The sequence below is a fragment of the Labrus bergylta genome, chromosome 13, assembly GCF_963930695.1.
Source record: "Labrus bergylta chromosome 13, fLabBer1.1, whole genome shotgun sequence".
NCBI classification, from domain to species: domain Eukaryota; kingdom Metazoa; phylum Chordata; class Actinopteri; order Labriformes; family Labridae; genus Labrus; species Labrus bergylta.
The window spans coordinates 1419774-1445711 of NC_089207.1; the positions used below are offsets into that span (position 1 = coordinate 1419774).

The 25938-nt window shown below is 38.4% G+C and overlaps 2 protein-coding genes across 2 annotated transcripts in view; both read left to right on the top strand.

Annotated features, from left to right (window-relative positions):
* morc3a (MORC family CW-type zinc finger 3a) overlaps positions 1 to 11752 on the top strand; it is an 18023-nt gene extending 6271 nt beyond the window's left edge. Inside the window, 14 exon segments of the mRNA XM_020657119.3 lie at positions 900 to 1047; positions 2555 to 2683; positions 2783 to 2905; positions 2990 to 3090; positions 4566 to 4673; positions 4763 to 4891; positions 6972 to 7046; positions 7666 to 7708; positions 7891 to 8028; positions 8136 to 8247; positions 9030 to 9093; positions 9175 to 10174; positions 10560 to 10747; positions 10907 to 11752. Of these exon segments, the coding sequence (XP_020512775.2) occupies positions 900 to 1047; positions 2555 to 2683; positions 2783 to 2905; positions 2990 to 3090; positions 4566 to 4673; positions 4763 to 4891; positions 6972 to 7046; positions 7666 to 7708; positions 7891 to 8028; positions 8136 to 8247; positions 9030 to 9093; positions 9175 to 10174; positions 10560 to 10747; positions 10907 to 11093 (2545 nt within the window). The 3' untranslated portion in view covers positions 11094 to 11752.
* Positions 11753 to 12716: 964 nt separating this feature from the next.
* Positions 12717 to 24842, top strand: chaf1b (chromatin assembly factor 1, subunit B). Its single transcript, XM_020657116.3, has 14 exons — positions 12717 to 12808; positions 13158 to 13296; positions 14792 to 14924; positions 15111 to 15231; positions 16158 to 16261; positions 16762 to 16858; positions 16976 to 17060; positions 17755 to 17848; positions 17991 to 18060; positions 18882 to 18973; positions 19060 to 19219; positions 20200 to 20805; positions 22513 to 22601; positions 24021 to 24842. The coding sequence occupies exons 2-14, from the start codon at positions 13171 to 13173 to the stop codon at positions 24119 to 24121; spliced, it is 1878 nt and encodes a 625-aa protein (XP_020512772.2). The 5' UTR covers positions 12717 to 12808; positions 13158 to 13170; the 3' UTR covers positions 24122 to 24842.
* The last annotated feature ends 1096 nt before the right edge of the window (positions 24843 to 25938 follow it).

A 25938-nucleotide genomic window follows, 5' to 3' on the forward strand; every position in this document is an offset into this window, starting at 1 on the left:
TACTGTTTGTTCCTCTTGGGCTCTTTCCTTGTGATTCATGAATCACCAGTGTTAAAAAAGGACTCCAAAGCACTCAACCTTCAAACCATGAACTGGGTGCAGGAGAGTTTACACCAATTACAAGATTCACAAACTCCAAGTCTGAGTGGAACATTCCTGTGAGTGGAGTTCCACTTCTAAAGGGCCTGCTGTTCCTTAGGTTAGGTTCAATTCCTTGTTGAAGGCTTGATGACATTACGTCTACAGATCTGCATGACCATGTCATCTCACTGAAACAATTTCAACTGTTTTTTTTTTTTTTTAACTTTATTGCGAGAAGCTTTCTTGTGTTTTAGGCAGAATATATGCTGAAAGAGCTCCTACAGCTAACACTTCTTTGATTACTGGATTTGGAGCTATTATTGTTGCAAAACTATTTGAATATGTGTACACAGATCCACAAATGTGTAAAAAGATGAGATGGGCTCAGGGCAACAAACCCCACTAAAGTGTTTGCAGATCGTCACACACACATTTGAAGATATGTTTACACATTTGTGGATCTTGGACGGCAGGAGTGTTGCAAAAGTCACATGTAAAATGACAGCCAATGGCGAGGCCCGCCTCAGTTGTAAGCGATCATTTGTTTGTATTTTCAGGATTTACAGCTGAAAAAGTTCACTGCCATTAATAAATAAGTAAACATTTTGAAGTTGGTCTACATATTTGCAGATTAGTTTACGCATTTGTGGATCTTTTTACATATTCAAATAGTTTTGCCACAATAATAGCTCCATACCTGGATGCTTTCATTTCTGTGTATATAATTTGAAGCACCAATGTTAGCCTTCATAGGAAAACAACAAGGCAACTCAGTGGTTTCATTACAATAGAGGCCTAAACTTTTCACTTTCAAACAGGACGACTACGAGAACAACAGAGTTTGATTTTTCGACGGATCGTTATGATATCCGAATTCCATCCGATGTCTACGAGGAGATGAGTGAAAGTGATCATCAGCCCGGCCGGGTCCCGTCACACATCCCCGAGAGCTGCTATTCGCTTCGGGTAAGAAACTGTCAGCTGTGACTTCATGTAGATCTCAGTGATTCTGTTTAAAGGCATCATTTTAAGCCATTTCTCACAACCACTTTGACTGATTTCACCATGTCACCTCCTCTGGATGTTTGACCTGTATTGTGTAACATCTGGCTGAATTAAATCTGGGGATAAGGGCGTTTAAGTTTGCTGTTCCCTTTACTTGGAACGAATTACAAAAAGAGCTGAAACTTAATGAACTTCTCTCGTTGGATGCTTTTATGAGGAAGTTAAATGACTTGGAGCGGATACATCTGGCTGTAGATGTTCTTCCTGATGTATTTGTTGATGATTTTTGACAAACATTTTGCTGTTCGGATTTGTTATTTGTGTCTTTTAATGTCTAATCATGTATTTTTGTGTTTGAAAGATTGGCTGCTTGTTGTCCCTGTGAAACTCTGTTAATGTTTTGCTGCCTGTCTTGGCCAGGACCCTCTTGAAAAAGAGATTTGTAATCTCAATGAGTTTCTTTCCTGGTTAAATAAATAAAACAAATGAATCTGCTGAAGCACTTAAAACCTCAGTGAAAGTTCTGCGTCTTAGAGCAGGACTTTGTGTGATCACAAACTTTTTCAAGGGACAATATGGTTAAATAAGATAAGATAAGATATCTTTATTGTCACTGTACAAGTACAACGAAATATTGTTGGAGCAAGCCTGTAGATGCCTAATATCAGAAATATACAAATACTAAAACCAAATATTGAAATAAGAAATACAATTAAATAATACAATACAATATACAAATAATTTGCAGGTGACAGGTATAGAATAAATATATTGCACTTAGTTATGCAGAAATCCAGTGGGTATTTCGAGAGTTGGGGAGGGTTCGGAGTCTGGTCGTGTGTGCGTACATGTAACTTGATACTTGAAACCTAGAGGTCACACTCTGACAATGGACTTTTCTTTGGAACAGGAGACTCTTGCAGATGAGCAGATGTTTTATTTTTTTTATAAATTAATAGTATTATCCAAACTGCTACTCAGTGTAGTTGAATAAATGTAATCGCAGTTCATTTGTATTTGATGTACTTGTTGAACTGTTCTTTATGCGTTACATTAACGCCCACTGGACTTTAAAAAGATTATCTTTCTTACACGCACTCTGTGAGTAGTTACACACACTAAGAGTTTTTTTTTTTTCTCATAGTCCACTGCACAGCTCCTACATGTCACCTTTTGTACTTTTTGTGTTTTTTATATTTTATATTTAACATTTTTAAATTCTATTTTATATATTGTAATATCTTCTTATTCTGTATTATTTAAGTTGTTTCTAGTTCTGTTTTATTTCCTTGTTAATTGTTTAGCACCAATACACCAAGTCAAATTCCTTGTATGTGTAAATGTACTTGGCAATAAACCCAGATTCTGATTCTGATTCTGATTCTGATTCTGATTCTGATGTATCTAGGAGAAAACTTCTGCTACTAACCCCTCAGATTTGTTTTTCTCTCGTATTGAATGTTTGTAGGCATATTGCAGTATTCTCTACCTGAAGCCTCGGATGCAGATCATCATACGTGGTCAAAAGGTGAAATCTCAGCTCGTCGCAAAGAGTCTGGCCTGGGTCAGAAAGGACGTCTACAAACCGACTTTCCTGGTATCCTTTCATCACAGAAGTTCTCTTGTGCCACCTTGTTTAAACGTTTTTTTCTAGTTTGTATCTGCTTCTGGGATTTTTCCTTAAATATCCATTTAGAACAACAAACCCATTCGTATCACTTTTGGATACAACACCAAAAGTAAAGACCAGTATGGTGTCATGATGTATCACAAGAACCGGCTCATCAAAGCGTACGAGCGTGTGGGCTGCCAGATAAAGGTGAGTTTCTGTTGTTTTTTGGTGGATTTGTTACACGATGTTTAAAGGGCTCCTGTTGTTGAGAATCTCTTTTTCCTTCTACAGGCCAACAACAAAGGTGTTGGAGTCATCGGGGTCATAGAGTGTGGTCAATTTCTGGAACCTACCCACAACAAACAGAGCTTCAATGAGACAGATCAGTACAGGTAAGAGCCCTGATGATCATTCAGTCTGTAAGTCTGAGGGTTTAAATATGTTTCTGTGAAATTGTCTTTTTCTCACAAATAATTCTATTTCGCTCAAACATCCTGGTCCTGTTACCTTTGGCAGAATCTACCTTTGACATCTTCACTGTTAGTGTAGATGAGTTTTTGGAACTACCGGGTACTCATATTACAGTTTCTTTACTCGTAGTTTGTTTCTTTATTTCTTCATCTAGAAGTATTGTTTTTGTCTTTTCACTTACCCAAAAGGTGTTCACCAATCACCTTCTCAAGCAAACAGAGTTTTAGCTTTAAGGGCGCGGTCACACTGGCCATTCGTACCGTGCCCAAGCACGCTTCAGCCCTAAAGTCCAGTTCGTTTGACCAGTGTGACCGCTCCGTATCGTGCTCAGGCACGGTACACTTTGTTGGCTTTGGCACACTTAGAGAGGTGTGCTTCAGCACGCTACACTTCATGCACGAGCACAAGCACGCGGGTAAACAACGCTGACATCCTTCATTCAGGAGAAATCCAGAGTCCACGTGGACTCTCTCTCTCTCTCTCTCTCTCTCTCTCTCTCTCTCTCTCTCGTCCGCCTGTTTGTCAACTGAGCATGCTTCATACAAGAAGTAATCGTGCTTAAGCACGGTTAGTCCTGTGTGCCAGCGTGCCAGTCATGCTTAAATATGGCACGGTACAGATGGCCAGTGTGACTGCACCCTAAGACTACAAGGTCCTTCTTATGTGAACATAACATAAAGAATGTTTAGGAGATTACAGGTAAAGGTCACAGGTCATATACAAACAAGAGTCTTAAACCTTACAAATGCGGAGGAGAAAAAAGTCCTCTTGAGTTCTTCTCTAGCTTAAGGAAAGAGGTGGTGAACTCTTTATCTCTTAATAAGTGGGAGAAATATTCACTTACTGATGAGGAAAGTTTAGCTTGTTTTCATTAGATTGTTTTGAGTTACTTTAATAAACTCAGACTTTCCTGATGTATTAATTGCCAGTGCTAATATAAACATAATGATAATATAGTTTTTAGTGTTTTATTTTATTATTGTGTCATACATACATCCATATGCCCAGCCTGCATGTTCTTACATGACACCATAAATTAAAAAGGTTCCCGGAGCAGAGTGCTCTAGGTAAACTATATTCATTCTCAAGAAACAAAAAGAGAAAGCAAGAAGTCAAACTAATCAAACAGAATATTCTGTCTTCTTCTCCAAGCTTTTCAAACTAAATTATCAAGTTTAAACACATCAAACTGAAACAGCCATTCCAGTTTCTGCACATCTGTCCGCCCCAATATTTCAGATTTTACTTCATGAAACAATAATTCTCTTAAATCATCAGATTTTGTAACAATGCAAAAGAAAAAAAATATATAGCTTTTATTGTGCAGTCTTGGTATAAATGGTACCATTTGTGTGTATTTGCCAAAAATACTGAAGATCTTTATTTCCTGTTACAGGAAAACTATGACCAATTTGGGGATCAAACTGGAGGAGTACTGGAAAGAAATCCGCTACAGGAGACAAACTGAGGATCCAAATAACAACATACCCTTAGAAGATGCAACGTGAGAACATTTTGCAGTGATAATAATCTACACTCACACGTTGACGCCCTTCATGCTCTCACGCTTCTCGTCTCTCTTTATGTCCACAGGAAGCGACCGGATCAAAACTGGGCGCAGTGTGAAACGTGTTTGAACTGGCGCAAACTACCTGATGGGATTGACGTCAGCAAACTACCAGAGAAATGGTTCTGCCATTTAAACCCTGATCCTGCGTTCAGGTAAAAAATACAAATAAAGGACAGTCATGGCATTCATAAAAAGCTGTGGAAAAAGTCGGGGAAAAACACACGCACATCACTTGATTGGGTGCCGAGTCGAAAAAAATACTCCCAAATATTTATTTTATTTCTAAAATAAATATTGCAGGTGTTTACATTACAACACAGTCATGGAGTCCCATCCATGGGTGTGGACATAAAACATGGGGCAAATTAGATGGAGCTTCTAAAGCCATCTTGTCTTCCTCCAGGAACCTGAACGTGAATATTCAAAACTATCTATATGTACAACAAATACTGAAAACATAAACATGTAAAAACAATATATTACACCCCGTGTGACGCCCAAGAACACCTGAGTGTTCTTATTAAAAAGTGCATTGTCTCAGAAGGTCCTTTAGCAAAAAAAAAACCTAATTCATAAGAATCTGCCTATAAAGCCAGTGTATAAAGATTTCTGTGGCTTTGGCTCAGTGTTCGAGTCTGTCATCTCTCAGCCAAGAGGTCGAGGGTCCGATCCCCCAGCTCCTGCAGCTACATGTGTCCTTGTGAAAATCACCTAACCCCAAGTTGCCCCCACTGCTTTGCAGGTGTATGTGTGGATTTGCATGATTGGGATTAGTTGGTACTGATGGTCACTTTGCATAGCAGCCTCTCCCGTGTGTGTGTGTGTGTGTGTGTGTGTGTGTGTGTGTGTGTGTGTGTGTGTGTGTGTGTGTGTGTGTGTGTGTGTGTGTGTGTGTGTGTGTGTGTGTGTGTGTGTGTGTGTGTGTGTGTGTGTGTGTGTGTGTGTGTGTGTGTGTGTGTGTGTGTGTGTGTGTGTGTGTGTGTGTGTGTGTGTGTGTGTGTGTGTGTGTGTGTGTCTATGATAATCCTAGTTTTCCAGAGACGTACAGTAAGTCATTTTGTGTTTGGCCAGACAGACCTTGTTAGATCGCTCAAAGTCTTGGTGCTGTGTTCTGTGTGAGTCCTGTTCTGTGGCTGGAGCTGGTCGTGTTATGAAAGTGTCTTTTTGTTTCTGCTGGTGCTGTTATAGAGCTGAAGAGAAGGAGGACACTTGTACAGGCATAGACGTTGAATCCTTTGGATTTTTTCCTGCAGAATTATCCTTTAAATAGAAATTAGTCGAGAGGTTTTTTTTAAGGCAACAAAGACAGATAGAAAGGGTTGATTTTAAAAAAATGACAAAGTCCATGTACTCACTTAACGGAGAGATTAATTCATGACATTTTTTTCGAGTCAATCTTTGTGTGTGTGTGTGTGTGTGTGTGTGTCATCGCTTTGAGTAGTCAGAAAACAAGGAAAGCGCTCTACACGATTAAGTCAATTCACCATAACCTTAACCATTCATAAAACATGGAAACATTATTGATATCAAGGGTTAGAAAGGGTATTGTAAAAAGTGAAGGTGCACAATTTAAACAAAGGAAGTGTGTGTAAGTTGTGTAAAATAACTCAAATCAAAATCCTGAGAAAAACTAAAAAAGAGAAAAACGGGTCAAAGTCCCATTCATGAAAGGACAAAGAAAAGTGCTGCAATTGAATTATTCACAGCTGACCCTCTGCACCCCCCTTTGGTCACAGTATGAACTCTTGAATTCAGGGTGCAGGTACTCAAGTCCAGGATGAGGACTTAAATATTACTTTGACCTGCTTTGTTTACACATTTAATTACTAACTAATGATGATTGTGTGTGTGTGGAAGTGTGTGTGTGTTTGGATATTCTATATATTTATATTTTTATATTTCAGGCATGGCACAGTAAATTTCATTCTACTCTTGTGCAATGACAATAAAGTCTATTCTATTCTATTCTTTTCTAAAAGAGGCATTACATTCTTTGTACCGCGCAGTATTCAGCTGCTTAATAAGAGCTGATTATACAAGACGAACTCATCACTCTGCACTTTATTTAACTTGCTGTAATCACTCATTGAATCATGTGATGCTTTAGTGTGTTGCTGTCCTGTAAATGTTTGTTTTGTATTGTGTGTTTTTTATGCTCTCTGTGCAAGGTAAAACAATAAAGGTTTTCATTCATGCTCATGTTTAACTTCTCATTTAATTTCATCCTTCAAGGAGCTGCGAAACGCCAGAGGAGCGTGAGGACTCTGATGATGATCAATCTGCATACCACAAGACTTATAAACAACAGTGAGTCACTTAAAAAACAACTGCCACAACTATCTCCATGATCAAATATAAAGGATGATCATTAAAAGTCAATATCCACTCAACACAGAAGTTTTCAACATATGCTAGCTAGAACCTTGTTCAAACAGACAGCAAGCTAACATGATCTAACAAAATATAAAAGCTCCTTTAATGAAATAAATTTGTTGTCTATGATAATCCTAGTTTTCCAGAGACGTACAGTAAGTCATTTTGTGTTTGGCCAGACAGACCTTGTTAGATCGCTCAAAGTCTTTGTGCTGTGTTCTGTGTGAGTCCTGTTCTGTGGCTGGAGCTGGTCGTGTTATGAAAGTGTCTTTTTGTTTCTGCTGGTGCTGTTATAGAGCTGAAGAGAAGGAGGACACTTGTACAGGCATAGACGTTGAATCCTTTGGATTTTTTCCTGCAGAATTATCCTTTAAATAGAAATTAGTCGACAGGTTTTTTTTAAGGCAACAAAGACAGATAGAAAGGGTTGATTTTTAAAAAATGACATAAAGTCCATGTACTCACTTAACGGAGAGATTAAGTCATGACATTTTTTTCAAGTCAATCTTTCCACTGCAAAAATGACTCCTTACCTCCTGTGTCTTTTTAACAGAGAGAAGGTTCTCAGACAGAGGGAAGAGAGGAAAAGAAGAACGGTGAGGTCACTTTTTTTTGCTTTGATTAAACTTGGGTTGCTGTTTTCTACAGTTATACCTGTAACACCTTTATTAAAGAATAAAGATTATATTATCTGTTGATATTGATTGTTATTCTTATTAGATATTTACATGTGGTTGATATTGCTGTTTTGACATTTAAAAAAAATAATAATTTGTAGGCGGAGGAGCAGCAAAAGCGTCAGGAGGAGCAGCTAAAGCGTCAGGAGGAGCAGCTAAAGCGTCAGGAAAAGCGGTGTTTGGCTGAGCTGGCCAAGCAGAACCAGGCTCTCAAACGAGAGCTACAGCTCAGAAACACAGTAGGGTTTTCCACTTAACATAGGGGGGAGGGGTTTGGTGGAATTTGTTTCGTAATATTAATCATTGAAAATAAAAAATCTGTGCTCTGTTTCGTTGTTGTGATTAGACCGCAAATTCACCATCGAATAACACCAACACAAGGAAGAGAGTAAACATGGATTCACCTCGAGGAGGTGCTGCAACTGCTAAATCCATTCTTCAGACTGTCTCACAAGCTGGTAAGAGAAAATAACTTCCTGTGTGATTGTGAGAAATAAAGTCGAATAGAATAGAATAGAATAGAATTACTTTATTGATCCCAAACTGGGAAATTGTGGTGTTACAGCAGCAGGTTGTGCAAACACACAACATGAGCAAAAAACACAATATAATATTAAATACAAAGTAAACAAGCACTAAAAATATCAAAACTAAGAATGGGAATATATACAACCAGGATTTAACTAAGCATTACTAGTCTTAAATATGAAAAGATTAAAGGCTTTATATGTGATGTTTGATCCAGCAGATGTCGCCCTTGAGCTCCAGCATGAAACCAAAACAACTGGCGGTGCATTGTTGTGTTAGCATGCTAATGCTAGTGATCTTTATTCTGCTGGTATCTTCACACTGCATGTAAATTTACCTGAAATGAGCGTGATCTAGAAACACAGTTAAGCAGTGAGTACAGTATGTTAGTCTTCTTTTCTCTAGTCCCTCAATTAAACAACTTTTATACACGAGGGGAGGAGTCAGCCGGCCGTCCTGGCGATGTAAACAAAGTGAAGATAGGACTCTGAAAACTCTGAAAACATCACAGACAGTGGGACTCGGGTGTTACACCCATTGTAGACAGTCATGACTCACAAAGTTATTTTCAGAGGAGATACTTGATTTATACATTTAAGTGTGAAAAATCACAGAGGAAGACTTTAAATTCAACATACTTTGCTGGAGGTCGATGTTAAGAAAGAGAGTCTGTGAGTGTTCAGATTAAAAATGTGTTTTTTTTCCTTTCTAGTTTGCAGCTCGCCCGGTCTTCCAGTTATTTCTAGCGTATGTTCACTGTCACCTGACCTCCTGAGGTATAATATTTTTTGTGATTTTCTTTTGTGCCATTAATTTACTTTATGAAGTTAATTATCTGTGCTTTGTCTGTCGTGCAGTAAAAAAAGAACACAGCCTGCTCCTCCACCAACGACTCCTAAAAGACCAAGAGTCAACGGCTTCCACACGGGCCCCTCCAATATGAGCACATCAGGAGACGTGGGTCCACAAAGTTCCCCATCTGTGTCCCTAAACGGTGACGACGATGAAACTGATGATGACCTCTTCATCTTGGAGACTTCCAGTAACTATACCCCAAAGCCAAAAACGTCCGACTTTGATTTGACGAAAGTGAAGACAGAGAAAGTGCAAAGTGACGCGAACGTCGGCATGCTCTTGGAGTGCAGCGATGATGCTGCGATGGAGACCAATGATGCAGAAACGAGCTGTGTGGCGTCGAAAGCCGTCGGTGTTCCTGAACCTTTTGCCAGCAGCACAACTCAGACAAAGGTATTCAAACTGAAGAAGGAGGAAGAGTCTCAAAGTCAAACTGAAGGGGAAGAGAGGGCGGTGCAGAGGACGGCAGATTTAAAGGAAAAAGAAAAGAAGTGTGAGGATGTAGACGTCGATGTCTGCGATACAAAGACACCCTGTATGGACAGTGAAGAAGCTGGACCTTCTTGTTCGGGGGCCCAGGATAAAGATCACGCCCCGGCTGTGTATCCGAGTATAGTTGAGGTACAGGAACAGCAAGACCAGCTCCTGGGACTCATGCAGTCTACAGCTGAGGAGAGGGACAAGTTCAAAGAGGAGGTCCATCAGCTGACCTGCCAGCTGCACGACATGCAGAGCAGACTGCAGGAGCTCACTCAGATCAAGAAGGAGTGTTCTCACCAGGCGAGCCAGACGGAGGACTCGGGCGACGAGGGCTGCTACAAGAGTCTGTTTGAGAAGGCCAAACAGAAAGTTGATGAATTGATTGAAGACAAAGCCGCTGAGAGCAAACCCAGCACCGCCAAAGTTGAAGAGAACGACATGGATGAAATAGCGCTGCAGGTTGACAGTCTGCTCCGGGAACTGGATCAGAGAAACAAGGAGAGGGATGAACTACTCTCGCAGGTCAGTGTGTGTCAACTGTGTGCACTCCAGCTTATTGTTGAAACTTAGTCTTCATTATCTCTCTGAATTTTTAATTTTTAATTTATTTATTGAGTTTTTCAATTTTGAGAGGAAACAAACAATAAGAACAATACTGAAAATAAACTAAACAAAAAACCCACCCCAAACTATCAGATGCTGCAAATGATGTTTACAAAGACATCAAAAATATCACAGAGAAAAACAAAAATATTTGTATACATAAATATAATATTATTCGCACAAAAATAGTAACACTGTAAATTAAGCAGAAAATAAATAAATAAAATAAATGAGTAGCAGTAGTAAATGACTCTTCTCTTTCATTTTCTTTCAACCTGGGGTTTACTGTGTCGCACGCCACCAGGTGAATCATCTTGAGGAGGAAAGAGCAATCATGGCGTCTGAGTGTGAAGAGCTCCGGTTGAGCCTGCAGCAACAGAAGGAAAACGTTCAAGACAGACGCGTATCTCCTCAGGGGACCAATAACTCTTCTGTGAGGACACATGCAGAGGACAACGGAGGAACAGATTCAGGATCAGATGCATCAAAAAGGTTGGATGGTGAAAATAATTGGAAATGTGATTTAAGATGATGTGATTTAACCAACCAGACTAACAAGATTTATCTCTTTTTTTAAAATTTATTTTATTATTATTATTATTATTTATTATTATTATTATTTTTTTTTATCTACCCAACCCTCCACCCCAGTTTGCTTGAACTTCGACACAACATCGGGCGCATTCTTATCTCCTACGTGCCTGATCTGGACCTGGGACAAGTGAATTTTGAGTGTAATGTCATTGACGAGCTCTTGGAACAGGTGCTCTGTAATATGGATTCCATCGAACGAGTGGGGCTGACCTACAGATCAAGATCAATAAATAAATCATCCTAAGTTTTAAGGTCATCAGGGGAAACATGGATATTCTCCAACACCATCAGAATTCAAATAACAGTTTTACTATGATTGTGTGAAATTCAGTCGTATTTATTTGAAATTAACAACATGTTAATAGTTTTTATATTTCTAAAGCGGTCATTCAATATTTGCTACTTTGCACTTTTTTTCCTAAACTAAACAGGCAGACAATAATCAATAATTGAATTAGATAATGTACATGAATGTTTTTTTGTCAGTTTACTTCTCTCTTTAGGTTTCTGGTTTCCTTGCATCTGTCAACTTCTGGATATTTGTGAATTAGATCATGTCGACTCACTTATGAACTTTGCGAATGTTTCACAAACAATTCTTTTAAAATCAATTTTTTTTATGTCTTCCTGACTCTGCATCTAGTTCTGCTAATTTTTTATTATACTTTATTTTTATTTTTTTACAATGACAGATGACTGTTTCTTTGGTTTGTTTTGCAGCATGTTTTCTATGGACCATACCAACTATTTTTGTATATTTACAGTATATATCTCTGCTATTGTAATTAAGTGATCTATGGTAAGTTATAGTTGTGCACCTTTGACAGCGCACACCTGGAAGCTGCAGCTGGCAGCTTTCTTAATGTATGTCTCTGGGTGATACAAAATAAACCTTAAAGCGTGGTACTCTAACTTTTCTTTCATTAACAGACTGTTCTTTTTTGAGAAATCTTTGAAAGGTACAATAACTGTGGTAGAGGAATGCACTTTTATATTACAGCCTCTTATTAGATACCTCTGCTTCTCCGGGCTGAATTAATACATTGCCATTATTAAACAGAATCTATCATCACATTTTAACTGTCTCTGAAGTCACACAGTTTGAGTGATACTGGTTATGATGTATTTGGGATGTAGAGTGTTTTTATTCAATTATTCAAAAGAAATCTTAATCCTTAGAGCCACTTTAAAATAATTACAATTTATTAAAGTTCACTACAAAACAAGCAGACAGAACAATTGTTTAAAATGGTACAGTAGACATGCATTTAGAAATTAGAAACTTCAAAATAATTAAATATCTTGAATTTAAAAAATAGGTTTGGTATGCTGGAAACCATTCCTTTCCAGTTCAGAGCTGATTTGAGAAAATATTGATGACTATTATATCTTACTTGCTATCAACTGTACAAGTTGTCTACTGTTTTTTTTTTTTTTAAATGGGAACATGTATATTAATGGTAGAGATGGGCAGCATGACTTAATTATTATTTTATTTACCATTTAACTTAATGGTTGTGTTTTTTATAGAAAATGTTTTGGGTTTTTTATTTGTAAAGAAAGACCTCCAGGAGGTGCTGAAACAGACAAAGGGAAAGCACATTTTTGCAGTAAAACTTGACGTAAAAAACACAATTTAAGTACAGGGAGGGAGATCCTAACTCGTGATAAATGGTGCAGAATGAATGTTTACAAGCTGAGGTTATCTAAACAAAAGAAGAAATTTGAGCAAAGCGAATTATCGCTATAATAGTTAAATTTCTACACTTTCCTCACGACTTTCGCTTCTTTTGCTCTACCAGCAAACAACATCTTCGACGTCGTTACGTCACAAAGCGTCATAATATCAACCTCCTCCTTCCTCATTTTTTGTCCAATCACTGCGGTCCACTCGGCCGGAAGTTTTGAACGAGTCGTACGCGGGAAATTACTGAGCGCCTCAGCTGGACTACAGAGGAGGTAAATATGACTTTAGTATGAGGAAACTTAAATTCTCTGAAAAGGAGTGAATAAGTGAAATATATTTAATGACGTGTAAACGTAGCGAATCGTAAACTTGCAGTTAGTTTGTTCACAGCATCGTTTTGTTAAATGTATCAACAAATCATCACAAACCCGCTAACATTAATGCTAATCGTGTTAGCTGACCGACTGAAGAGTGAGCCCTCTTCTCAGTTATTTATCTTTATGTTGTGGTGTTTATTAGTTCTGTGTTTCCAACAGTTTATATAAATACAATTCTGTTTTAGCTGCTGAACTTAAAGGAGTCAGTTTAGATTGACTTGTTTTGTTTGTCCACTGTGTTCAGTTTCAGGTTTAAAATGAAGGTTGTAACGTGTGAGATTGCGTGGCACAACAAAGAGCCAGTCTACAGTCTGGACTTCCAGCACAGCTGTGATGGACGTTTTCACCGACTGGCCACAGCTGGAGTGGACACCACAGTCAGAGTGAGTGGAAATGTGTTTACATGACTTTAAAGATCATCTGAATGTGTTCACAGACAGACACACCTCCCCCCAGGCTGTAAACCAACCCTCACTGTGAACATACATATCTGTATATATATATTATTTAATTTAAATGATGATATAAGCACACTTATTGATGTAAATACTGTAATTGACATGTTTAATTGACCCATCTTTCACATAACTGCATTTTACTCATCATGTTACTTCAGCATCTTTTGCACTATTCACCACTCCACTGTCTCATATTTATGTAAATATTAGTCTTTTCTTATTCTGTTTATTGTTGATATTTAATGTTGTACCTGTACATAAGAGAGCACAGTTCACTGAAGTTAAATTCCTTATGTATAAAGATAAAGATAAACTTTATTGATCCCCGGTGGGGGAAATTTGTGCATTACAGCAGCTCAAGAAAACAGGAGACGGGAATATAATTATTAAAAATAAATATAGAAGTTAGAAATTAAATCAAACATATTTACATCAGTTAAATAAAAAAATACAATAATGGAAAATTACACAGTAACTACACTGGAAAGAGTTATTGTTATTAAAAAAACACAGTATGTAAGCATACCTGGTCAATAAATCTGATTCTGATTCTGATTAAGAACAGGACAACACATTTTTTACTTTACTTATGTGCAATACTTTTACTATAATAGGAAATCTTATGTTTCCTGCTGTTACCATCAAAGGTGACCCCTGATTAAGTGAGCTCGTACTCATTATGAGAAACCAATAGACTATTTTTTAATCGTTTGTTTTTCATTTTAGAATACTTAAAAGTCTTAAGACAGGTGAATGTTACATAACACGTTAGGGCTGGGCGATATGGACCAAAACTCATATCTTGATATTGATTAGCTGAATGGCGATACTCTATGTATGGATATGTATTTTATTAACAGTGAAAACACATGGAAAATAAACTACCTGTTTGTGAATTTGAAGAGTAATATTATAAAATAAATGTTCCTTAAATACAATAAAAGAGAGAGAGGAGGAGGAGCAGGGTGAAGAGGGACAGACAGTCAGTCATCATCAGTGAGATGAGAAAAAGGTGACCTGGCACCTCTGTAACGTTATTTTAATGCAACATAAACTATATCCATATTAACGATATCGTCTTACCCTATATCTTGTTTGACTATATCAATATATCTTAAAAACTCGATATATTTCCCAGCCCTATAACACGTATATCATTGGTAATGAAGTGACAGATATGAACAATTGGCATAATCCAATTAATCCTCAGACTGATTAATGAATGTTATATGACTCCCCTGCCAAACACATTTTTTATGAATGTTTGCCAAATATAGCAAAAATAATAAATACTTGGGATGTAGAGTGTTTTTAAATACTTTTTAAACTAAATGCATTTCTGCAGCTCTTGTGAATATACAGGCACGGTGGATTAGATAGAGTGCATGTTTTATGACCTTTTTGTCTGATGTTAATGCAGCTGTGGCGAGTGGACACAGGCCCAGACGGGAAAGCTGTGGTGGAGTTACTGTCTAATCTGGCAAGACACACCAAGGCGGTCAACGTGGTGCGTTTTAGCCCTAATGGAGAGCTGCTCGCCTCAGGAGGAGACGGTATGACACACACACACACACACACACACACACACACACACACACACACACACACACACACACACACACACACACACACAGATGTAAGATGTCAAATGTGTGCTGTGTGAAAGTTTATTGGCCGTTATTGAAGAGGGAGTACTTCTAAAGAAAAACAGATATAAAACTTTGATTTTTTTAATACAGATGCAGCAATTTTATTGTGGAAGCTCAACGACTCTAAGGAGCCTGAGCAGGCAGCCATGTTCCAGGAGGATGAAGATGCTCAGCTCAACAAGGAGAGCTGGTCTGTGGTGAAGACACTAAGGTACCAAACTCTTTAACATTTTACTCCTATTTTGTGTAAAGAATTTAACCTCCTCTTATTCAATCCTGTAGCCTTTGAGGTTCAGATCAATCAGGCGATAGTACTGCTGATAAAACGTGGCCGTCTTGTCATCAGGCAGTAAATGCATTGACCATTCAGTAATGAAAAGGCACATCGCTGATTGATTTCATTTAGAAAAAATACTTAATTCTGCTGTTTATCTTGAAGTTGTGCAGACGGGATGAACTGATAACAACCTTGATAACATTTCAAAGTTTTAGAATCATCATCATCTTTATTGCCAGACTCAGGAGTCCACTAGAAAACATAAAAAACAAGCAAAATAAAAACACATACAGACAGACAAAACATCACTAATATTATAAAAGACAACTGTACCAGTGTCGCCACAAGGATGACTGGTATCACACAGAACTATGACTGGGATTAGTCAACAGCATAATGATGGAATTCTGAGAATCCTTCAATCACAGATAAATTTGTTCATTAAGTTTCTCATCAGAGCCTGAAAAGTGTTCACTCCTGCATTACAAAATAACTCACTTGCACTAGTCCATGGAGGTTTTTTAAACAGTATTCTCAGAGAGTCATTATATGCAACTTTAAGCTTTTGTAAGCTTGCCTTTTTCTGCACTGTAGTCTTTAGTTTAACTGTAGAACGTTTAGTTTCTGCTCTCTGATGGTTACTGCCTTGCTCAATTTTACTCACATTGCACAACTGACGATCAAAACAATGTGAGACAGTTCTCAATTATTTTCTTAGCATTTAAAATTACAAGACAGAATTTCAGAACTACAAGAAAACAAATATAAAGCTACTTGTGGAGGTATTCTGTTTTGCTGTTTGCTTTATCTACATTTGTAGAAACAGTGTAATCAACAAAGGTGATTTGATTTGTCTTCAGGGGACACATAGAGGACGTGTATGACATCTGCTGGACACGGGATGGAAACTTCATGGTGTCGGGGTCGGTGGACAACACAGCTGTTATGTGGGACGTCAACAAAGGTTTGCTTACACCGTACTATTTCATACATATTCAGTTTTAAATTGTTTTCTTTTTGTGTTTGTGACGTTTTGTAAGTAATTCACATCCATTGACATAAACTTTGACAATATGTTATATTTATTATATTAGGAGTTGTATCACCTCGTTTTCAAGGGGGTCCCAAACATATATGTACAAAGACACAGGTACAACACAGCAATACAAAACCAAAACATAACACACTACAGATGAGACAAACAAAGTAATACAAACAGCAAAAAACAAAACAAGAGACAACACAGAGAACAGATTCAACCATTACAGCTCTAGACTAGACACCTTAGAGGAGAGAGATTCAGTCTATACACAGAGAGAAACAGTGTTGACGTTACTGAAAACAAACACAATCAGTTTGAAGATGAGAAAACAGAACATGTTTAAATAAGTGGAATGATGAAATATGTTATCTTTAGTTTTTTATATTAATTGTGATGGTTACTCTCTTGGTGTGCCCGTTCAGGACAGAAGCTTTGTATTTTGAATGACCATAAGAGCTACGTGCAGGGGGTGACCTGGGATCCTTTAGGCCAGTATGTAGCCACTCTCAGCTGTGACAGGTAAGAGAATAGAGCTTCATACATTCTGTTTCAGACCTCTGATGAACTAAATGTCTTTTCTTCTTTAAATCAGGCAACCACAGCATAATGCATAATGTTTTTTTCCCTCTCCTTCAGAGTGATGCGTGTGTACAGCACTCACACCAAAAAGAAGGCTTTTTGTGTCAGTAAGATGAGCTCCGGGCCACAAGCAGAGGGAGAGGTATGTAGAAGATTTCATTTTGTTCAAATCAACTGAGTCATAAAACAATTTTTGAGACTGAAATTCTACATTCATTTTTATAATAACCTTAGAAACAAAACACAGTGTAATTATATAATGTGAAAAATATGTGTGCAATAAGAGATGTAGAAAGTAGAGACAAGAAAACATATTTATATTTTCATTTCATTGTACAGTGTTCCCTTTGTTATTTTTTTGTATTATATCTTTGTTTTAATACAGTGTATAGCTTCTGTTAAATTTATTTGAATTCACTTAGCTGTTACTACAACTTATTTTTTATTTGTACTTTTCTACTCTTTTTTTTTTTTTTTTCTTATAATGCTTTTCTATTTTATATATAATTTTAACTTTTTTGTAGAAGCAAACTCAGGGAGAAACGCACAAAAATTCCAATGTACCTGTACTGTCCTGTACCTGTGCAAAGGCAATAAACATCTATTCTATAATGCATTATGTCAGAATTAGCCAGGTTACTATACATTAAAATCTGGAATCTTTAAAATTCTGCAAAATCCTCAGCCAACCTTTTACTTGAACATGTACGCTGACGTCTCTCTGACCACATGCTACATGAAAGCACGTCTTGTCTGTTGTGACTCATGCTCCTGTTTTATGTCGACTGACGCTGACCAGCCTGCTCTACATGCTGCATCTCTTTTCATCTTTGCAGGTCAAACAACACAGAATGTTCCACGACGACAGCATGAGGTCTTTTTTTCGACGTCTCTCTTTCACTCCTGATGGATCTTTCCTGCTTGCACCAGGTACTTACACTGCATGCTCCAAATGTGCAGAAGTCATGTAGTGAAATGTTCACCATGTGGTAATATTCTTCATAAGCTAATTTCAATAAACCAAACATAACGTCCTTCTTCTGTTTTCACCTTCTTCTTTTTTTTACCACAGCTGGATGTGTGGAAATTGGAGAAAACATCATTAACACCACCTATATCTTTTCCAGGAAGAGCCTAAAAAGGTAACTACTGTGACATATCTGGTATTATATAATACGAATGTATAGAGCGCCACAGGAATGAGTCCTAAAACCAGGAAGTAAGTTAGCATGTTAGCGCCATGGGGTCTAACGTCTAAAAGTCAACGGGGATTTTGAATGTGTTTGTGGTTAGACTCCTGAAATAAGGTCTGTGGTGAACACAAGCTGAAGAGATGTTGGTGTTTTGTTAGAGCACATAAACTACGTTAGGTAATACCTCCACTTGTGAAGTTTGAAGTTTTTACTCGTCTTTAAAAAGGCAGTTGCTAACAAGAGGCTAAATGTGACTACAGTGGTTGTCGGGGTCATTAAAGGTCATCACGCCGGACACAGAGGGCGGGAACTCTCTCACTAGTCGGAGATGTCTCCTGTAGGTTTAATCTTTAGGTTCAGGTGAATATTATGTTAGTAAACTATTTATTAAGCTACGTGGATTAGTTTATCAGAGATCGTCTGAAGCATAACGCTAGTGATGTCACAATCATCCCACCGTGGTGTAGTTAGCTTGTAGCATAACGTTAGCTTTTTACTTCTGTCGGCCACATTAACTCTTCAAACATCATAAAAATGGCGTTCATCTGTGAAGATCATCCTGCTGAACAAAACGCCTACGCTTCAGAAACGTGTGTTTAACACAGAGATTATTTATTAATGACCCAAAATCCAATGAAAACATCCCAGAGGAGAATTCTCATTAGACGCCATGGCGATGCTACTTCCTGGTTGGCCTACAAAACCACGTCATATGGTTTGTTCTCTATTGACTCTGGGATTTGATGTATAACTCTCTGTGTGTGTTTTAGGCCTATTGCACATCTGCCCTGCCCATCAAAAGCGACGCTGGCGGTGCGCTGCTGCCCCGTCTACTTTGAACTGAGGACCAAGAAGGGAGAAGGCAAGAACTGAAGCAACATCACACAAACCCCTCTGTAATCTACTCCCTGCCCTCTGTTAAAGGTCTTTCTCATTCCTCCTGTACAGATGGCTCTATTCAGCCTCTTCCTAACGTATTCCAGTTGCCGTACCGGATGGTGTTTGCCGTGGCGTCTGAGGACTCCATCTTCCTGTACGACACGCAGCAGACTCTTCCTTTCGGCCTGGTGTCCAACGTCCACTACCACACACTCAGCGATCTCACATGGTAACCCAGGACCCGCTTCTGTCTTTCAGCCTTCTTAGACATTTTCAAATAGTTGGAGGATCAAGTTGTGTTCTGTGCAGTTCTCTTAAATGACTTTTCAGAAAGATTCATTTCAAAATGCATCATTGAACAGCACTTAAGTTATGAATGAATATGCACAAAGAGATTATTTCATCCCCAAATGGTGAATACAGTCAGACAAGAGCACAAAACCAGACAAATTTCAGTCACTCAATAAATTAGAGATGTTTGGGAGCGGTACACAGCTGTTGGAGCAGACCGGTACCAAAGTACATTTTCATAAAATCCACTGCATTCATTTATTTTTGAGAGCACTTTGCCAGTTGATTTAATTGAGTTTACATCCACAGCAGCATTAATGGAAATGTTGGACCTCAAGCCTTTATCTACAAACATTGTTCTTATTTTTCCCCACTCCTCATACTAGACATGAAGACAAATCTTTGCGTCTCAGATGAGACTACAATCCTCCTTCTGTGTGAAAAAGAAACTGTTATGATGCCTCAGCAGGGTTGAAGGAGTCTTATTAAACTCATCTGATTAACTGCTGAAGACTGATGTAAAACTTTTGAGTTACTAAGAAAGGTTATTTTACAAGGAGTCACTAACATGCCAAAATCAACCCTCATAAAGAATATATCAGGAAGAACATCCACAGTCTGAATTAGCCTTCCTCCAAGTCTTTTATAATCACATTAAAAGCATCAAAGGATAGACCAGCTCCTGGAGTTTCAGGTCTTTTTATGATAAGTTTCCAGTGAAGGGAGAAGTAAACTTAAACACCTTTTTCTGTAGTTCAGATCTGACCTCTGGACAGACAGTAACTTCCTTTGCTCTTCTGACTGATGTAGGTTTGGTGACACAAAGGAGGACACTTTACAAAGACTTGTAAAAATATAAGTGGGAAACTAAACCTTCATTTCATACATGTTTGGTTCTTTTCTTTTTCTCCTATTGAGGTCTGGTGACGGCTCCTTCCTGGCTGTTTCCTCCACAGATGGTTACTGCTCCTTCCTGTCCTTCTCTCCCGGGGAACTGGGCACTCCGCTGAAGGAGCCCCCCACCCTGGAGGTCTTTGCCCCCAGCAGTGCTGCCGAGAAAAAGGGCAAGAAGTCGTCGACAGCGAGGACGTCATCTCCTGTGACCCCGCTGCCGAGCTCAGCCCTGACGCCCTCATCCCAACCCGGCAAGGATGTCACCCCCCCAGACGAGAAGAAGAGCACCCCCAGCGGCAAAGCTAAACCTCAGCCCCGCAGGATCACTCTCAACACCCTGGAGGGCTGGGGGAAGCCCTCCACCCCTAAAGCCGCAGCTCCTTCAGCCCCTCAGACGCCAACGTCTGCAAGCAAAAGCACGCCCTCCACTCCCCAGCCTCGCATCGCCCCTCTCACCCCAACCAGTTCTTCCACCCAGCCTCGCATTGCCCCTCTCACCCCAACCAGTTCTTCCACCCAGCCTTGCATCGCCCCTCTCACTCCCTCCACCCCTAAAGTCCTCAACAGTGCTAATGCTGCTGGGCCCAACACCCCTAAGGGACCAACAACCCCAAAGGGACCAACACCGAGGTAAATGCACGTGACCTCTAACAGTGACCTTTAACAGTTTTCGGGCTGGAACTCGTTAGAATGGACATGATCACATAAATATTAATAATGACAGTTGTGTGTTAATACTTCATATGTTTGCTGTCGTGATGTCACTGAGCATATCAGTGTTTAGACAAGTGATGAAGTTGTTTTTGTCTGTTCCTGTGACTAACATCTGTAAACAAACCAAACTGCCAAAACGTGTTTTTCATGATGCGTTCAAAACATAACAACCAAACGACTTAGGTATTTATTTGTCATCGCCTACGTTAAAAAGTTAGTGACACTTTATTCATGAAGTCATTTTCAGATGAATCACCTCAGTGAGCACAAGCTGGGATTGCAGAGTTGAGATTTGTTTGAGAACAGGATGTGATCATGTTTCTCAGTGCAACAACTCTTTACAACCGTTTCTCAAACCACAAAAATCCACATGTTGGAAACAAGTTTGTCGAGTTTCAATCATTTAAACAAATGATGATTTCAGGGACATTTCTCCAAAATCCTTCTAGAGAGGTGGGTTAAATCTTAACTATACAAAAACATGATCCTAACCCATTATGTTTGACCTGTTCATGTTGACATGAAGGTGCAGACACATCGGGAAGCTTTAAGAAGAATATATAAAGAGAGACCCCCGTGTGCTGGTGGGCTTCATCAATACACAATAAGTATTATTGTGGCAAAACTATTTGAATATGAGTAAAAAGACATGTAGACCAGTTTCTAAACATTTACTTATTTATTAATGGCAGTGAACTTTTTCAGCTGTAAATCCTGAAAATACAAACAAATGATCGCTTACAGCTGAGGCGGGCCTCGCCATTGGCTGTTATTTTACATGTGACAACACTCTGACGTGCAAGATCCACAAATGCGTACAAATATCTTCAAATGTGTGTGTGACGCTCTGAAAACACATCAGTGGGGTGTGTTTCCCTGAGCTCAGGCTCACAGGCTGCGTACCGCTTTGCCTGCACTGTACAGGAAACACATTTCAAAAACACAAACTACATAATGGACCCTCCATCGTAGCCTCCTCAGTTAAACTGCACCCACGACATCCAGCTCAGTGATGTCCTTTTTGAAGTCACTGGGTGCTATGTAGTATTGCTCACACAATACATGTTGTCATTTAGTAAAATACTATTCAAATGTGCTGTGACTGAAGTCAGAGGAAGCACCTCCCCAAGAACACACGTCCAGCTCCCTGCCTCAACTGATTGAATCACTAATCTGATTATCTCTAAAGTTAACAGAGAGGAACAGTCAGAGGGAGAAATGTTCTTAAATACTTAAAATGAAATGATGAAGCTTGAAGAATGCAGAAATGTGACTAGCTTGAAGCGGGCCTGTGAGGTCTTTGTTGGTTAGCATGCGCTCAGCTCTGGCAGGGAGAACAAAGCCCTGTCTGCTATGAAGGATTCGTTGGACCCCCCACTGACTCTAAAAAATATAATCACTGTGGCAGACTGTGTAGACAATGGGCAGGTCGGCACATGCTGCTGTGTTTTTACTTGTAATGTTGAATGTTTTCCTTGGTTTTAACTAGCTTTGCCACGCTTAAAAAAAACTTAAATCAGGATTAATGAAGTGGAGCATTTTGTTCACTGTAGAAGGTATCGATGTTTAATGTTTTTATTTATGTGTTTTTTGTCAAAGCTTATTTTTTCTATTTGTTTACAGGCGAGTGTCTTTGACTCCAGTCGCAGTTCGCTCTCCAGCTGTTAGTTCACTCTTCCGCACTCCCTCGTCCACTGAGAAGGCCAAACACGGTCAGTGGGTCCATTTTTTTCTCTGGCTGTTTTTGTTTCAAATGTCACAACAGAAGTTTGAAAAGAATGTCAAATACAGGATGGACAGTTATCCTTTTTTATTTTGCAGCTTTGATCAAAAAGCTCAATTTCTTTTATTTATTGATGTAACCTTTCAAAAATGCTGATCTACAAAACCCCCAGTTATTAAGTCAATTAAGTCATTGCACCTTTTAAGAAAAAGCTAAAGACCCAGGTCAGGGCTCATATTTGTAGTTTTGAGCATCATTCCCACTGGGTGAACCAAACTTTTACACGCTGAAGGGAAAGAAAACCAGTGGAGTATAATGCTGAAGCAGTCACACAGTCAGAAGTTGTAAACAAGCTTTTAGGACTTTCTGATTACCCATGCCACTCCAGTAATAAAAATGAAGTACACACACATGTAAATAATATGCCATTGTATAAACAGGAAAACTGAGTTCCAAGGAAAGCACAGCGGGCCAAAGTCAAACCAGGAAGTGAGTGTGTACACATTGTTGGTGTTCAGAGCTTGTTGATGTAGAGAAGGGGGAAAAACAACAACAACAAAAAACAACAACAAAAAACACCACTTTGGTGCCTAACCCTGGAGTTTGTATCTATCTTGATTCTAAACTCATTGGGTACTATATATTTTAGAATCCCATAAGACATTATTTGGCACATTTAGCCTGTGCAGGCGACGGCTCCATGTTGTGTCTTCAGGTGTAGCCAGCAGATATCTGACCTCCTTTTTCCTGCACAGGGTTTATAATAATAATACTAATACTTTATTTGTATAGCACTTTTCTATACAAGTAACAAAGTGCTTTACAACAGAAAATAAAAGCAGAGAGACAATTAAAGCAACAGGCAGAGAGTAAACAAGCAGAAAATAAAAATAAGAACAATTACCAAAATCACAGTAAAAGCATTTTTATAAAAGAATGTCTTGAGTAGGGATGTAAAACAAGGGACTGAATCTGCACGTCTGATCTCCTCTGGCAGGCTGATTCCTCTTAGATGAATAAAAAGCTGATTTGTTGTCAGACAGTAGACGATTGGTTCCAGGATTATATCTCACACACACATTGCCCTCCACATGGAATGTTTCCAGAAAACTAATAACCAAAGCAAGTGAGAGGTCAAAATCATTAAAAACAACAAACATGGGATGTGAACGCTATAACACATTATCTTCTGAAAACACCTAAATCATCCAAATAAGAGCCAACAGTCAGCAGTGAAGGAACTATTAGTTTTCAAACATGCTACCTTATTTGTTGGTCTGCTACATAAATGCTTATTTTAATTTGTTAAATCAAAGATCCTACATGCTACATACAAATTCTTGTCGATTATAAAGCTATCATGTCTCATTTCAACTGTCACTGATTTCCTTTATTTGTTTTTCTTCAGAACGCCCGTCTCCTCCCACTGATCCAGTCTGCCAGCCCCCAGAGTCCAAACGGCCCAAGACCAGCGAGCCCCCCGCAAAGAGCAGCTCCACCAAGGCTTAGAGTTTACTGGGATCAGTGTTTGAGTGTGTTGTCCGATAGGAGTACATGTACAGCAGAGGAAAAACAGTGATGGAAGTTTCAGTGAAAAAACAAACAAACTGGGGCTCTCCATGGATGAACAACACCACAGTTCTATAGCACTGTGTTTGTGTTGGATTATGTGTTCTTGATCGAACTAGAAGAACACCACATAATGTACTTACTTATAAAACAGACTGCAGTGAGTAACTGTGAGTTATCTCTTCTTGTAGTCATTGTGGTTTTTTGTATCATATAGTAAATGAGCTGATGATGTTACATTAGATTTGTTTGGCATTAAAGTGCTGTTGAAAACATGACATTCAGTCTCACTTGTTTTCAGATCAGTTTTGGGGTTTTGATGCCTTTATTCAGTGGAAAGTTTAGAAAACAGAGAGATGACATGCGGCTAAGTGATGAGGGCTGGAATCTAACCCAGTTCACCTGATACTGGGTCTCAAATGGGCCGTGTGATGCAACAGCTGGGCTATCGGGCACCTCAATTCAGTCTCACTTCCTATCAAAAACATGTTGAAACTAAAAATGCATTTATTTTTTTTTAAGAAGCATTTTAGAGAGTACTAACTTGAGAGTTTATAAAATACAATCTGAGTCTTCACTGTTGAAGCAGTTTAAGTGAAAAGTGTCAAACTTCAGCATATTAAGAGTCACTTTTCTTATGTAATAAAAGATCTTTTGAGGAGATGTGTGTTTGTGGAAAATGGTTATGGGATTAGTCATGTTCTATCACTAAAATATTTGAAGGTGTTCATCTCTTGCGCTATCATCAGGCTTGTTAGTTGCCTTTCATTCATCCTTGATGTGCATTTCTATTTCCAAGTATTGAAGACTGAGGCTAGAATTAATAATAATACATTTAATTTGTACCGCACTTTACATTTTTGCAAGAAAAAATCTCAAAGTACTACAGGAAAAAAATAAAATAGAAATAAAAAACAAATTTCATTTCAACGAAACTAAAATCCCAAGCAGAAGGATTTGTTAAAAAGGTGGGAATTATCGGGTCAGAAGATTTAAAATCAACCAAACAAATGTCAAATTTGTTGAATGTTTATCCTGTAATGTCTAACACTTGTATTAAGTTCATGAAGATCTTAATGTTCTTCAAACTCACAGCAAGAAACAGAAACTTATATTCAGTGTCACTAAAGACAAATCAAAGTTTTTTGGATCATCAATTGAAAGTTTTTCTCAAAAAGTGAATCATACTTTGAGGTTGATGACTGATTTCACTGAATGTCCCTTTAATACAAAAAAGCAAACTAGACTTGTTACCATACAACACAATATTCTGCTCTCGTGTTTAAAGTGGTAACCACCGTTTTAATAGTTACATTTATGAGTTGAATTTAAATGAGTGTCAAAGCGTGTGTACAAACATTTCTCATTAATTGTGAATAACTTCATTACCAATGCCTTACAAAAGATGGCAGGATATATAGAGTGAATAAGATGTGTACATTTCGGTTTAATATTACTCAAGTCTTACATTTTATTTTTTGCCCAATTTTTTGATGAATTGTTTCTCAGTTTGTTTTTTTTGTTTTTTACCAGAAGTTACGGGGCCTTGAATGAAAATAAACTGGATGATCTAAACAGGCTAGACACTCAAAATGTTTTTAAGTAATCATTACCCTACATTATACATTCACCGTTCTCCTCACTTGTTTTAATCTGGTGAAAAGTTTTCCTGAATTGTGTTGATGATATTTTCTTATTATTTGACAGCAGTGTGTTTACTCTATTGTCCAAAAACAGCGAATGTTAAAATTCATTAA